This window comes from Neovison vison, chromosome 14 (genome assembly GCF_020171115.1).
Source record: "Neovison vison isolate M4711 chromosome 14, ASM_NN_V1, whole genome shotgun sequence".
In the NCBI taxonomy this organism is placed as follows: Eukaryota; Metazoa; Chordata; class Mammalia; order Carnivora; family Mustelidae; genus Neogale; species Neogale vison.
The window spans coordinates 34,216,768-34,231,736 of record NC_058104.1 but is presented as its reverse complement, the minus strand read 5'-3'; the positions used below and the strand labels follow the sequence as shown (position 1 = coordinate 34,231,736).

At 50.8% G+C, this 14,969-nt stretch overlaps 1 protein-coding gene across 1 annotated transcript in view; it reads right to left on the bottom strand.

Moving 5' to 3' along the window:
* Window positions 1-10,302, bottom strand: part of GGA2 (golgi associated, gamma adaptin ear containing, ARF binding protein 2) — a 32,678-nt gene extending 22,376 nt beyond the window's left edge. The window contains exons 1-4 of the mRNA XM_044232905.1: window positions 10,200-10,302; window positions 2,382-2,466; window positions 1,511-1,586; window positions 549-647 (exon numbers count right to left, since the gene is read on the bottom strand). Coding sequence (XP_044088840.1) covers window positions 549-647; window positions 1,511-1,586; window positions 2,382-2,466; window positions 10,200-10,302 — 363 coding nt within the window. The remainder of the gene's footprint in view (window positions 1-548; window positions 648-1,510; window positions 1,587-2,381; window positions 2,467-10,199) is intronic.
* Between the last annotated feature and the right edge of the window lie 4,667 nt (window positions 10,303-14,969).

The window sequence follows — 14,969 nt, the reverse complement described above, 5'->3', positions numbered from 1 at the left end:
TCTTTAAAGGGAGAACATGACAATGTTGACAACCAAAGGCAGGACTCAGCTCATGAACATGACCAGCATCCTAGACCTTGGAGAGTGTTGGGGAAGGCCATTGAGAAAGATGTGACTGCCAGCTGACCTGTGAGCAGACTTGGGCAAACTAAGGTTTCTCACCCCCTCTGCTGTCCTTGGAATGTGAACACGGCCATGAAATAGTGATCTGGTGTGGGGAACACCTACACAGTACCTCTCACCGAACTCCCTTAAGGCCTCTGTATCACTGAAGATGTGGCAGGGGTGGAGTCCTGCCGCCACCCAGAACAAGTGTCATGTTCAATTCCAGATCACACTTGGGAAGCTCCCGAGGTTACAAACCAACAAGAGGAAAGCTATCACATGCAGACGGCCATCCCCTCTGTTCTGTCACAAACCAGAGATCAGCTGGCAGGCTCTGTTGTGAGCAGGCCTAGTGCTGGACCAAGAAGCGGCACAAGGTCTGGAGGCTGGGGTAGGTACAGCACAGCGAGCAAGTGCAGTACAGCCAAGCCCAGGCTGCTCACCTTCGGGGACAACACTTTGATCAGCTCATTCAGGAAGCGGAATTTGGCCACCTCGTTGTGGAACTTCTCCCCACAGTGGTTCACACACATCTCCAGCACCTGCACGGACACAGGGGCCCCATGAGGAAGGGAAAACCACTGGCTTCAGGGTTCATGTCAAGCTGATGAATGTCTGCTGGAATCACGGCTAGGGCTTCCTCAAGACGACCAAGACACTGAAGTTTGAGGAAGGGTGACATTTTCAGATGAAGAAAAAATGCTACCTGCCTGTATGATCTGGCTATACACGCCAGGTCTGTGCCCAGGAGAAAGCTCAGTGGGGGGCACCCTGAGACAGCCCCACCTTTTAAGGAGACCACAGGGGCAGCAGACACCGGCTAGAGAATCCCGCCCTGCTCAGAGGCAGACACCTGATCTGTAGCGCACAAGGACTATTAAGCCAGAGGCCACTGGCTGGCACTCAAGTGGCAAGACGGGCCTGCACACATCTTCTTTGGTCCACACTCTTGTTTAACATTTACAATTAGTCACAGACATTGATAAACTCTGAGAACAGATTAAAAAAAAAAAAATCTGAATTTCTGATTTCTCCTGGAAAGCAAAGTTTTAGCAACACTGGGCCCAAGTGGTCCTGTGCCACAGCTGCCCTCTGCACACCAGCCTTGCGCTCTCCAGGGTTTCCATCCTCACCCAGCAGCTCACTCATTCGTGCGAGCGGTCAGGCCCCGCTAGGTGTGGCGCCTGAACCCGCCAGCCCTGGTCTCTGGAAGATGAAGGGAGGGAAAGCCTTCTCTTCCCCCGAAGCAGGCTCAACGCTGCTTTCTCGAAACAGACCTAGGATGGGGCCACCCGAGTGCAGAACTCGCTATTGGACACTCTCTGGCACGTGCAACAGGCCTGGGGTCCAGCGCTCTCTAGCTGCACAGGAGGGAAACTTAAGCGCAGGGCCAAGCCAAACTCACCGTTAAGGCATAAAGAGCTTCTTTCTCTTGCGGAGACTGGATCTTGTGGGCTAGGAGCCAAGGCGCGTGGGTTGGGCTAAGGGAAAACAGAGAGACCTGGGATGTGGGTGGAGAGGAAGAAACCAACTGGTATGGCTCAGTACACTCTGTCACGTCGCCTCTTCCAGAAGCGCGGGTCCCAAAGCAGAGGTGGAGTGACAGGCCCACAGCCCACACACCTGCCTCTGAAGGAGGCCCACCCACCCCTGCTGCAGCTAGACCACCTGCCATCCCCCTCCCTGCGGCCAACCCACGCCTACAGCCTCAAGCTGTACGCTCAGGGCCAGACCGGTGTGTAACAAGGTCATGAGCAGCAGACTCTGTTAGATGACAAACACTCAGTACACACTGGAGTAGAAAGTGTGAGCAAACTTTTCACTGAGTTCGAGACGCTGACTACGCAGCACCATGTAGATTAAACATGCGGATGGCTGGCAGGATTCCTCAGCTCCTGTCTAGATGCTTCGGAAACAGAAATTATATTAAAAACAAAACAAAAACAAAAACCAGAAACCCGCAAAATCTCACCTTTTTCCTACATTTTCTTAAGAAAGAGGACACTTCAATAACGGAGAACACACTGATGTCTTTTGCATTGCCACATAACCTAGCTACATTCTATCCCTAACATTCAGGAGTCTCCTCAGCACTAGTTACTTAGAACACTCCATTTTTTCCCCATTTGGAAAATAATGTTCTCAGATCATGGAGAAAAAAAAAAAAAGGAAAGAAAGCCTCACTTTCTTTCTCTTAGGTCCAACAGACCCAAGAGACAGAAGCATGTACTTTGAGGTATTCTGAGTCAAGTGCATGTGTGTGAAGGTCACCTTACCCATTGGGATCGGTGTTCACCTGGTCACAGAAATTCTGGATAGCGGACCAATCCTGTTCTGACACGCTTGGGTCTGTGGCTTTATCTGTCAAGGAAATAAAAATAAAGAATTAAAAGAAATATACACCCGCCCCTCCACAAATAAAGTGGTAGCCAAGAACGGTTCTAGCACACCTTGAGGGGATCAGACCCAGCAAGCAGACAGCTGAAACGGACAGGACCATGGCTATGCTATTGGCCACCATCAGGCACAGTGTCTGGCACAAGATATGGCCTCAGTCTACACTGGCTGGCTGAACAAGCAAGCTTTTGTCCTGCAACAGACTCCCCTTCCGTGCAGCGGTTGGCCTACATGCGCCTCCCTCATGCCCCGTCGGGACTCCCCGCTTTGGCCCTGCAATGAAGATGAGTGAGGGCCAGCATCCAGGAGGCTACCCCCCCCCCTTTTCTTTGAGAGAGAGAGTCAGAGGGAGAAGGAGAAGCAGACTCCCATTGAGCAGGGAGCCCAATACGCGGCTTGATGCCATGACCCTGGGATCACGACCTGAGCCAACAGCAGCCGCTTAACGAACTGAGCCCCGCAGGCGCCCCGCGGGAGGCTCCTTCTACCTTTCTCAGCTATGTGATGGTAAGGTCAGAATACACCACAAGGCTCTAGGCGGCTCCACTTGGTCATCTCATCCCCTCCTCAAAAACAATACCCCTACGTCTAACCCTCAGCTTACTGAGATCCTCTCTGACCGTCTCATGTCAGAAGCTTCGCCATGCGTCGGCAACTGTGCACTCTAAAAAAAGGACCTCCTTGCGTTCACTCCTCAAAATGCTGTTCCCTTCTGGAAACCTGGACATTCCCAGGGACCCCTGGATCCAATCACACTACGATCCCCCGATGAAATGTGAGGACACTACGCACTGAGAGGCTGGCAGCCCAGCCAGAGATCCCTGCAGGAGGGGGATGATAAGAAGGCCTAAGAGAAGGCCCAGCTCTGCTGAGGGGAGGGCTCATGGCTCACCTTCCTGGTGCTGGATGACAGCAGCTTCTCCTGCCCTCCCAACACTGCTGCCTAGAATTCCTGTCCAGCCACCCAGGAAGGGTGTCCATTCCACACATCCTGCCCCAGATTAAACCAGGCTCTGCTCTTGCACAAAGGAGCTGCTGGAAGGCCTCTGTCCTATGCTTTCCTAACCACCCCCACTCCTTGCTGCCCACCTCTTGGGGGGCTACCCATCCCTCCAGTGAAAGACCTCCCTGAAGGCTCCTGAGAGAGAAGTTCTTTCAAGCTTTACAACTGGCTGATTCTAGGGTCCTGTTTCTGCTATTATTCCTTAGGCCTAAACATTCACTCCTCTCGTCTCCTCTTAAAATCCCACCCATTTTTCAAGGCCCATCTGAATTCCCACCTTCTGGCCAGACCTCCTCCGGGCTGCTCCAGACCCTGTGATTCTCCCGCCGTATTACGGAAGAGTCCAAGGTCAAGCAGAGTTTAACCTTTCCTGACTGCAGCCACACTTCTGTCATGTGGAAGTCATGTGTCTCCCTAGCTCAACTGTGAGAATTCAAAAAGCCAACTCCGTGGGGCGCCTGGGTGGCTCAGTGGGTTAAAGCCTCTGCCTTCAGCTCAGGTCATGATCTCGGGGTCCCCTGGGATCCAGCCCCGCATCTGGCTCTCTGCTCAGCGGGGAGCCTGCTTCCTCCTCTCTCTCTGAAGTAATCAATAAAGGACAGCTAATCTTATTGTTCATTATAAGGCAAAGTCTCTGCCTTTTACTTTAAAAACACACGTATGTGTGACTTATTGCACCTAGAGGGAATAAAACTCTGGAAGGCAAAAGCCATATGTTCCTTGCAGTGCTTAGTACAATGCCTTCCTCAAAGGCACAAAATAATTACTCATGAAATAAATTATTTATTTTTTTTTTTAAAGATTTTTTATTTATTTGTCAGAGAGAGAGAGGGAGAGCGAGCGAGCACAGGCAGACAGAATGGCAGGCAGAGGCAGAAGCAGGCTCCCCGCTGAGCAAGGAGCCCGATGTGGGACTCGATCCCAGGACGCTGGGATCATGACCTGGGCCGAAGGCAGCTGCTTAACCAACTGAGCCACCCAGGCGTCCCGAAATAAATTATTTAAAGCAGTGATTCTCAGAGAGCCTAATTAAGAATGCCTGACTCATCTTAAATAATTCTGCTTGATTTTAGCTTCCTGAAGTTTTAGTTCACTGCCAGGTCAAGACTGATGCCTCTGGGCATTCAGAAACTCAATCCATGACTGGACCTAGAGCAGAGATCAGCAGGATCCAGCCATCCTCCTCCTCACCCCCTTCTCCCCACCATTAAGTGAAGAGAATAAGACAGCCACCAGTTTTTCCAAAGAAAGGAAGAAGACACTTCTATGAGGTTAAGTTAGGCTCCAAACCCTTAACCAAGGCAAAGCAGGAAGATCTATAAAATGTAAGTTTATGTGTAACATGACGATTCCTTCAAAGTTTATCTCAGCCCCCAAAGAGCAAGAATAGTAGTAGCTGCCTTTTTTCTTTTTTTTTTTTTTTTCTCTTTTGTGAAGAAGTTACTGTTGTTATCAGCCGCCAGGCTGAGTGTTTCCCAAGCCTCTCTTGGGTCCAGCTCAGAAGGGAGAGTGCTACTATCCTCCCACCATTTTAGAGGCAAAGAAGCCTGTCCAGCCACAACTGTTGCTAGAAAACAGCAACCAGGGCCCAAACATTTCTCGCGGTTCCTTGGCCAAAGCAAGGCCTCTTTGGGAACTAGCTTCAACCTCCTCGCCACTGTTACCTGCTCCCTAAAGCAGGAAGACCTGTCTCATTCACTCACATTCACGTCCTCCAGAATGTCATGCACACAAATCTCTGCTGAATGAATGATGACTCGCCTTTCCCTCTGCAGAGCCTGGCCAGTTGGCTGGACCGATCTCTGACTCCAGGAGAGGGCCAGCCTGGTTCGGAAATAACAGGGTCTCTCACAGCATGATGCCAGCCTGTCCGGCTGTTTCAGAGTCTTCCTGCGACTCCAGAGAAAACGACCCCCCAAGGCCCAGCCACTGGGTCTCATCAGACCATAGCCCCAACCCAGGGTGCAGGACACCCATGTGCCCCAAGAAGTGGCAGGTGGCCAGCAGGGCACGACCAGAAGACTTCTCAGGACTGCTCCAGGCATTAAAGTGGCTTCAGCCCGCACTTGGACGGGACAGAGAACACTAGTGCCATGTATCCGTTTAATAAAAGCTGTGTTCCGGGCGCCTGGGTGGCTCAGTGGGTTAAAGCCTCTGCCTTCAGCTCAGGTTGTGATCCCGGGGTCCTGGGATGGAGCCTCTTGTCTGGCGCTCTGCTCAGCAAGGGGCTAGCTTCCCCCCTCCCCATGCCTGTCTCTCTGCCTCCTTGTGATCTGTCAAATAAATAAATAAAATCTTTAAAATAATAAATAAATAAATAAATAAAATAAAATAAAAGCTGTGTTCCTATGCATTTTAAGCCCGCCACAGGGTGAGAAGTATTAAGAAAACAGCTGAGACCTCCAGCAGTGAGTGAATGGGTCATCTAAGTGACTAAATCCGAAGCCAAATCATCTCACACCAGCTGCCAATGAACCACGAGAGTCTGACTCTGGCGCCAGGAGCAGCCGACACTGGACAGGGGAACCCTGAGGCTGTGGGGAAGCGGTCACCTCAAGGAGCACTTAGAATTCGATCCTTTGGGAAGTACCCACCGACCCCTACCATCCAGCAGTCCTTCCGTTAAGCCCACGATGGGAGCCCGAGACCCACCATAGGAATGCCCTGTGCTAGACTCCGAGATAAAGAATGAGCTAGCCCTCAAGAAGCAGGGAGAGTCGGGGCGCCTGGGTGGCTCAGTGGGTCAAAGCCTCTGCCTTCGGCTCAGGTCATGATCCCGGTCCTGGAATCGAGCCCCGCATCGGGCTCTCTGCTTGGCAGGGAGCCTGCTTCTCCTTCTCTCTCTGCCTGCCTCTCTGCCTACTTGTGATCTGCGTCTGACATGTAGATAAATAAAATCTTTAAAAAAAAAAAAAGAAGCAGGGAGAGTAGAAACAGAATGCAATCTGACCATGCCAGATCCCCAAGAGAACCACAGAAGTGAGGCTGGAAGGAAGACAGGACATATCACCTGGGAGCAGGTCGAGGGGGGAAGGAGACAGGACTTTGCCAAGCACCCCACCAAAGGCACGTAAGATGGCCCAGAGCCCCTGGCAGCACCGCTGTGGCTACAGTCCCAGAGACCCACGGGGACCCAGAGCTGCTTTCAACATGCCACTAACAGGGAACCGGTTACATCAATCATAGTAAACCTCATACCGTGGGGCGTCGGCTCTCAGAAACAAGAATGAGGCAGCTCTCTGGCATGGGGAACCACCACCAAAAAATCAATGGAGTTTTGGGGTGGGCGGTTGCAGAATGCACAAAAGCTATTTCCTTTTTAAAAGATTTGACGGAGAGAGAGAGGGAACACAAGGGAAACAGGAGAGGGAGAAGCAGGCTTCCCACCAAGAAGGGAGCCTGACATGGGGCTCGATCCCAGGACCCCGGGATCATGACCTGAGCCGAAGGCCAAGGTTTTAACCCACTGAGCCATCCAGGCAGCCCCCCCACCCCAATTTTCATTAAATTCTGGTTAGTTAACATATAGCATAATATTGGTTTCAGGAGAATTCAGTGATTCATCACTTTAGCTTCCTGATGTTCCTTTGAGGAACTACTCCCCAGTTCTAGACCCAAAGTTGTTTTTTTTCCTCCTGCTAAGCTGATACGCCTTTTGCCACTCACAACTGAAAAAAAACCACCGATGGTAAGAATATCTAACACTCCGTGCTGGGCACGAATCTCAGTGTCGCACATATATTAACTCTACGGTCAGATTACCACTATCCACATCTTCAAGACACAGCTGCCCTGCTTTGCTAAGGCAAGGTCTCCTGGTGACCTGAGCTTGGCAGTCCTTGGACCCCCCCTACAAGGACTTCCTCCCCCACCCCGCCCAGACTCGAGGCGCATTCCTTCAGCAACACTCCTGTCCTTTCCACACCATCAACCCTCTGCCTCCTTGGCCTTCCATCGAATCAGCTCCACTGCGCCCCACATCCCAGCAAATCCAGTTTAAACCATAGTTTGCCTCCTCGGATCCTACTAGGGGTGGAGACTACAGGAAACACTTCTGATGTCCAATCAACACTCCAAAGTCCAAACTCCAAGGATCTCAAGTCTGAGGGGGAAGGTGACCCTGCCCCTTTCCTCGAGGGGCCATTTGGCGATATGTGGCAAAGCTTTTGGTTTAATGTGGGCATTCCGGTGTGTGGAGGCCAGGGATTCTACTAATGACCTTACAAAGCACAAGACAGACCCCCCACTACACAGAATTATCAGACCCAATATGTCAACAGTGTCAAGGTTGAACCCCTGCTCTCAAGCACCCAGGTGGGCGCCCTTCTGTTTCCCTTACCAGCTGTTCCCGAACTTCCCCCACCTCCTTCCTCAAGCCCCCTATTCCGTTTCAGGCCCCCACACTTAGCAGGGAATGGTGGCAGTCACCCGGAACTTTATTTGCATGTGTAATCATCTTTATCTCCTTCCCCATTCAGAAAACCAAAAGGTGCCCTTTCTCTCTGGAAGCCCGGTCACCCCTTTCTGCTCTGGCTCTGACCTCCCTCAGCATCTTCAAGGCCCTCGCCCATAGCTCCACCACTGGACTTGGAATTTAAGGAGAGTTCCCAAAGGAACAGCAGCGAAAAGAGGGGCTTACAGGTGCCCCTCTCCTTAAGAAATCTCCTTTACACCTAAATTCCCTCTAGCTACCCTCCCTGCTTTCTTTCACGAACACCACTTAAAAAAAGAAAAAAAGAAAGGAAGAAAAAAGGGCTGGTGACCAGGGGCTACACACCCCCTACATCAAACAAACTTTTGTATTTCAAATTAGTTGTTGCCAACTCTTCAAAACTCAAGAGATTTTACATAAAAATACGGTTCTAGCTCTACCTGAAAAACCAGAAGATCTAGCAGCTTCTCAACGGCCTTCCCCACCACTTACCTCCAAGATGCCTCATCAGTAACCTTTTAGTTGCCAAATTCAAGGTCTCCCTTTCTCCTGCCTCACACTACTCCACCTTTCTGCCCACCAACTGTAGCCCTCCTTTGAGGTGGGTCGCTCCCCACCCTCCTAGCTTTCTCCTGCCGGTGTCCACTCCGCCTTCCACGTCAGACTGCTTTTCCCACGTGCTTCCTAAGGGCTGAGGTTCTCCATGCTCTGTGTGCAAACCTCTGCTCTTCCTACCACCGCCTGCCTGGTCAAGCTCTCTGCCAGTGAACCAGATTCCCACACCAGCCGCCAGCTCCCGCCCTTTCTGCAGCTGACCACCTGCCCTGAGGGTCTCTTTTTGGCTGTGCCACTTGTACCTCAAACTCCACAACTCAACCATCTCTTCCATCTTAAACTAAGTCCTCCTCACAGGTGAGACATTTCTAACGAACCAGTTACCGGAGCCCGAAACCTGGGATCCATCCTAGCTTTCCTCTCGTCTCCATTCGAAGGCATCAAAGGCTGCTGACTGTGCCTGCTAAGTATTTCTAAGGTCAGTCCCAATGCCTTTGTCCTACTTCAGCCCCTAAGCACTACCCAAAACAGCTTTTAACTTACTCTCCCTCCGTGGCCTAGCCTCCTTAATCAGTTTGGCTCCATATGGCTGCAGGTGAGGCTTTTAATAAGTGCACCCGATCAGATGCTCCCGCTGAAAATTCCACCTCCACCCCACCACAGGATAAAACAGAAATTCCTTCCTGCGGCATACAAGCCCCAATTAGCCCTGAAGCCTCTTTTCCAGGCTCTTTGTTCTCTAGGCCTTACACTCCAGCAATGCCCACTACTGGTTCCCAGAACGCTCCATGTCCTCCCGGCCAGCTTTTTGCACCTGGTTTCCTGTGCCTGAGTGCCTGAGATGTTGTCACCTCCACTCTCCATTCAAATGCTATGTCTGCTGTGACAATCCCCAGGTAAACCGATCAACTCCTATCCCGTGTAAAGCAAACAGAGCCGCACCCCCAATTTCCCATAATTACAGCAAGGTGCCCTTCCTGCAGGCTGGGACCCACTAAACAAAATCTTTCTGTTCAAGGACCCTGCGTTAGACATCTCAGGATTCCCAGCACCTAGCAAAGCCCTATACAAGGCGCATAGTCTGTACCTTCCCTGAATTTCCATTCCTCATCGGTTACCCCTACCGGCCAGGACTGTCATGAAGCTCACCATACACATGCCAGGCCAGAGTAAACATACACAAAAAAGGTATAAAGGTCTTGTTTTGACATTAACAACAGGGGCCTGATTGAGATCTGTGCCAGCTGCAGAGAGACCGCAAGAGGCTGCCTGGCTTGCACGAGTCTCCTTCCGTGTAAACGTCCTCTTCTCCAAAACGGAGCTAATAATAGAAACTGCCTCTTGGGGTCGTCGTGAGGATCAACAATGGCTGAAATGCTTCTCGCACAGTGCTTGACACAAAAGAAAAGCTCCACGAACGCTAGCCACTACGTGAGTCAGGTCGGTGTGCCGCGACGACAGTGGAGGTGGGCAGTGGCAGGGGGCCGAGCACCCAGTCCCGGGTGCCGCCGCCCGGCGGGCTCCTGAGGCTCCTCCGGGGAACCCGGGGCGATCCCCGCACCCACGCCCGGCCCAGGCCCCGGCCCACCGCCACCTGCCCGCCGCCGCCGCCGCCGCCGCCGCGTCTGAAGAAAGGCCACGGGAGGCGGGAAGCCAGGCCTCACGTGTGGTGCTGGGCCCCCGCCGAGGGGCGGCCCCGCTACTCACTGAGCCACAGCTCCAGCGCCGCCGCCGGCCCCGGGGGCCCCTCGGCCGACTCCGCCCCCGCCGCGGCCCCGGCCCCCGCTGCCACTGTCGCCGCCGCCGCCATGGCCCGTATCCCGCTGCTCAAGCTGCGACCGTCCCTGCCGTCTAGCAGCCGCCGTCCGGCGCGATCCGGGGCTGCCGACGCGGCAGGCGAGGGTTGGCACGTGACGGGGCGGGGCTTAATGCGGCCCCGCCCAGCAGCCAAGCCCCGCCTCCTTGCGGGCCCCCGGGCCAGGGGCGCCGCCTCGCAGAGATGCCTCCCCTCAGCAGTGGCTGAGTTTGCCCAGTCTCCTTCTAGACCAGCAACGGAGTCAAAACCTATCAACCAGCGTCGCGAGGCCTGCGTGCTCTGGTCCTTCTGGAGCAGGCTTGTTGGATGAGAGGCAGGATACCCAGTTCAACTTGATTTTCAGATAAACTAGAAATAGTTTTTGAGGGGGCTAGTATTTTTTTTAATGTTTTATTTATTTACTTTACAGACAGATCACAAGTAGGCAGAGAGGCAGGCATAGCGAGAGGAGGAAGCAGGCTCCCCGCTAAGCAGAGAGTCCCATGTGGGGCTCGATCCCAGGAACCAGAGACCATGGCCTGAGCTGAAGGCAGAGGCTTTAACCCACTGAGCCACCCAGGTGCCCCTGGGGGCCTCGTATTTTTACTCAGTGGGAAGTATCCAGGAGGGTCTTCCCCCACACCACCTTCTCTGAAATGACAATACCTTCTTTTCTCCATTACACGTTACACCATCGATACTAGATATTGCTTATTTTGTTCAAGCATAATTTTTCCTCAAAATAGTCATGATTCTCATACATATTGAAATGAACATGTGTTAAATCTTAATTCTTTTGTTTTAAAGATTTTATTTATTTATTTGACACACACACACACACACACACACAGTGATCGATCACAAGTAGGCAGAAAGGCAGGCAGAGAGAGAGGGGGGAAGCAGGATCCCTGCTGAGCAGAGAGCATGACATGGGGCTAGATGCCGGGACCCTGAGACCATGACCCTGAGACCATGACCCAAGCGGAAGGCAGAGGCTTTAACCCACTGAGCCACCCAGGCGCCCCATAACTCTTTAATTAAATAAGGGGAACTGGGGCACCTGGGTGGCTCAGTGGGTTAAACCACTGCCTTTGGCTCAGGTCATGGTCTCAGGGTCTTGGGATCAAGCCCCGAGTCGGGCTCTCTGCTCAGCAGGGATCCTGCTTCCCCCCTCTCTGCTGCCTCTCTGCCTACTTGTGATCTCTCTCTCTCTGATAAATAAATAAATAAAATCTTAAAAAAAATAAAAATAAATGAGGGGAACTGAGGAGATGTGATGTTATAATTCATTTAAATGAGAGAAAGTGTTGAGGGCACCTGGGTGGCTCAGTCGGTAGAGTGTAAGACTCTTAATCTCAGGGTTGAAAAGTTCAAGCCCCACATTGGGTAAAGAGATTATTTAAATCTTTAAAAAGAAAAGGCTAATGTGTACAGAAAAGAGGAATATTGGAACACATGGATAAATGGATACAAAACTAACTTTTCCATCAGCAGTGGGGGCTGTCCATCCAACTTGCAGAATAATTTGCATTACTACATCAGTCATCTATGAGTAACCTCTTACTGGAGGTCGGTGAGACAATGAAAGGCCATGCTATCTAGACAATGATAATTTTCCTTCGAAGAACTAATGGTCTATACTCCATTGCCTGTTTCACCCCACTACTAAAAGCAAAAACTGCTCTGTACACATCCATATCCCCAGTACCTGGAACAGTGCCTAGCACAAGACTGCCACTCAAGACTTGTTGAACGGCCAAATGAACCCTAGTAGTAGTAAGAGGTAGTAGCTATATGGCTTTAGGTCCTGTCTCTCAACAAGGACTTCACTTCCATCTTGACCTCAGTCTGTACTTTCTAATAGGTTAAGTTCTCTCCAGCTTATCTCTTAACTGTGGCAAATGGCCCCACACAGGGAAAGCATCCTGCGATGGGAACCAACACTACCCCCGCCAGAAGCAGGGACTGCCTTGGGCCAGCAAGACCCTGTGATCGACCCTAATCATCGTCGTTGATGACCGGAACTTCACTGCTCACCACTGCCCCACATTTTGCTTAGACAAACCTGGAAGTATTTTCAGTACTTTGGAGATATTCTTTGAGATGTTACTCTGCTCTCTTCCCTGTGCTGGCCTCACTGTAATATGTCCTTTTCTTGCTTCATTGCCACTCTCTCTCTGCCTTTGGATTTTACTGGTAGTGATGAAGCACACCTGAGCTGTTTGGGACCCTTGGAGCGAGGGGCTCTTGTACCTTTGTGGCCCAGTGACGTCCCTACCCCTGAGTCAATATACAATCTTACCACCATGGTGTTATCGGAGTTTCAAAATAAGTCAGCTACACACATCTCCGTCTGACTGCTGCCCGTAGCATCATGACATGGAAACGGTCATGAAAGCTGTTTGCCGGCTTCTACACTAAACCTTTTACAGTTATTACCTGTCTTAACTCGGGCTGTTGTAACAGAATACCCCAGACTCGGTGGCTTAAACAAGCATTTTCTCACAGGTCTGGAGGCTGGGAAGTCCCAGAGAAGGTGCTGCAGACGGGGTCCCTGGGAAGACTCCACTTCCTGGTGTGCAGAGGGCTGCCTTCTTGCCACGTGCTTCCAAGGGGGAAGGAGCAGAGGGAGGGACAGAGAGAGCACTGGGGTCTCTGCCTCTTATACTAATATTTTTTTTTTTAAAGATTTTATTTATTTATTTGACAGAGAGAAATCACAAGTAGATGGAGAGGCAGGCAGAGAGAGAGGAGGAAGCAGGCTCCCTGCCGAGCAGAGAGCCCGATGCGGGACTCGATCCCAGGACTCTGAGATCATGACCTGAGCCGAAGGCAGCGGCTTAACCCACTGAGCCACCCAGGCGCCCCTCTCTGCCTCTTATAAAAATACTGATCTCTTCGTGAGGGCTCCACCCTTGTGACCACATCGAAACTAATTAACTCCCAAAGTCCCCGCCTCCAAATACCAGCACATAGGGGCTTAGAGCTTCAACATAACGAATGTTCAGGGGACAGCTTCCACCTATCACATTATTCATATAGGGGAAACTTTGTTTTTCAAAGAAACTGCACCATCTGTAGCAGACCCTTCCATGTTCTCTGTATTTGGTTCTTTGGGAATTATGGTAATCTCTGTAAGCTGTAGATAACTGAAAGCAATTAAAAATTATTCTTGTCTAGGGGTGCCTGGATGGTTCAGTGGGTTAAAGCCTCTGCTCAGGTCAGAATCCCAGGGTCCTGGGATCAAGTCCCGCATCGGGCTCTCTGCTTGGTGGGGAGCCTGCTTCTCTGTCTCTCTCTCCCTGCCTCTCTGCCTACTTGTGATCTCTGTCAAATAAATAAATAAAATCTTTAAAAAAAAATTATTCTTGCCTATAGGCATGCAAATGACTTGTCCTGGGAAGATACAACCTGCTTCATGTGGAAAAACCAGTTTCTCTCCATTTCAATATTCCTGATCCATAAATATGTGTGTCCTACGGATTCTCCTTTGAACTGGTTGTGACATCGCCTCAGTATCTTCACTAATGAGTCAAATAAAATCTTTAACCCTTGTTCATCTCTTGAAAATCCTAAACACCTGGTGACACTAGAGCAGGGTTTCCTCATTGCAACAAGCGTCTGGCGAGGACTGGAGACTGCGCCCTACGGAGGGGCAGGAGCTGTCCATCGACATCCGTCACTGCCATTACTTCTTAGACCAGGCTTACGTTACTGATTTGAAGCAACCACGCTTGTTCAACATCCTGACTTGTGGATCAGTAATTTTCCAATGGGCCTTTGTTAGAATCACCTGGAGGGCTTATTAACACACATCATGCAGGGCCCAGCCCACACGGTTTCTAATTCAGTAGGTCTGGGGCGAAGCCCAAGAATCTGTCTTTCTCATTAGTCTCCAGGCGATGCTGATGCCGTTGGCCTAGGGACTGCAGCAGAGAGATAAAAGGATAAGTGGGTAGTAAGGAAGTGGACTGGGAGGTCAGGACAGGGGCTGGGTTTCTGTACCATTGAACTTCTGCACTTTATGGATGGAAAATAATTATTGGTGGAACCGGAATCTTCTGGCTCTCCCTATCTAGCTTTAAACACCAGATGGGAAGTAGCTGTACCTTAAGTCCTTTCTTTTGTATGTCCTGTTCCCTCAGCCTGGAACGACCTCCCTCTGCTGTCTGTCAAGATACCTCAGTGTGGGGCTGCCACATTTAACCAATAAAAATAAGGGAAGCCCAGTTAAATCTGTATTTCAGACACACACACAAATTTTTTAGTATAAGTTATGTCCCAAATATTGCCTGGGACATACTTACGCTAAATAATTACTCACTATTTATCTGAAATTGAAATCAAAAGGCAAAACCGACCTCCTTTTAAAGAAAACGTTCCCTGACTGGCTTCCCCCACACACCCCCGCACCCAGGGATTCCACATCCCTGTAGCAATTCCATTGGTTCTCCACCATGAGCTACACACCTGCCTTACTGTCAGTCTCACGTGAGAGGCTCTCTGAGGTGGGGGACCTTCTCTTTGTTTTTTGTTTTTTTAAAGCTTAACAAATGTAAATACACACATACATAAACATATAAATAATTGGGGGTGAGAAACTCCTGTCGACTGAGTGTCTATCATTTTTTAAAGATTTTATTTATTTGAGAGAGTGAGTGAGAGAGAACACAGGCACAGGA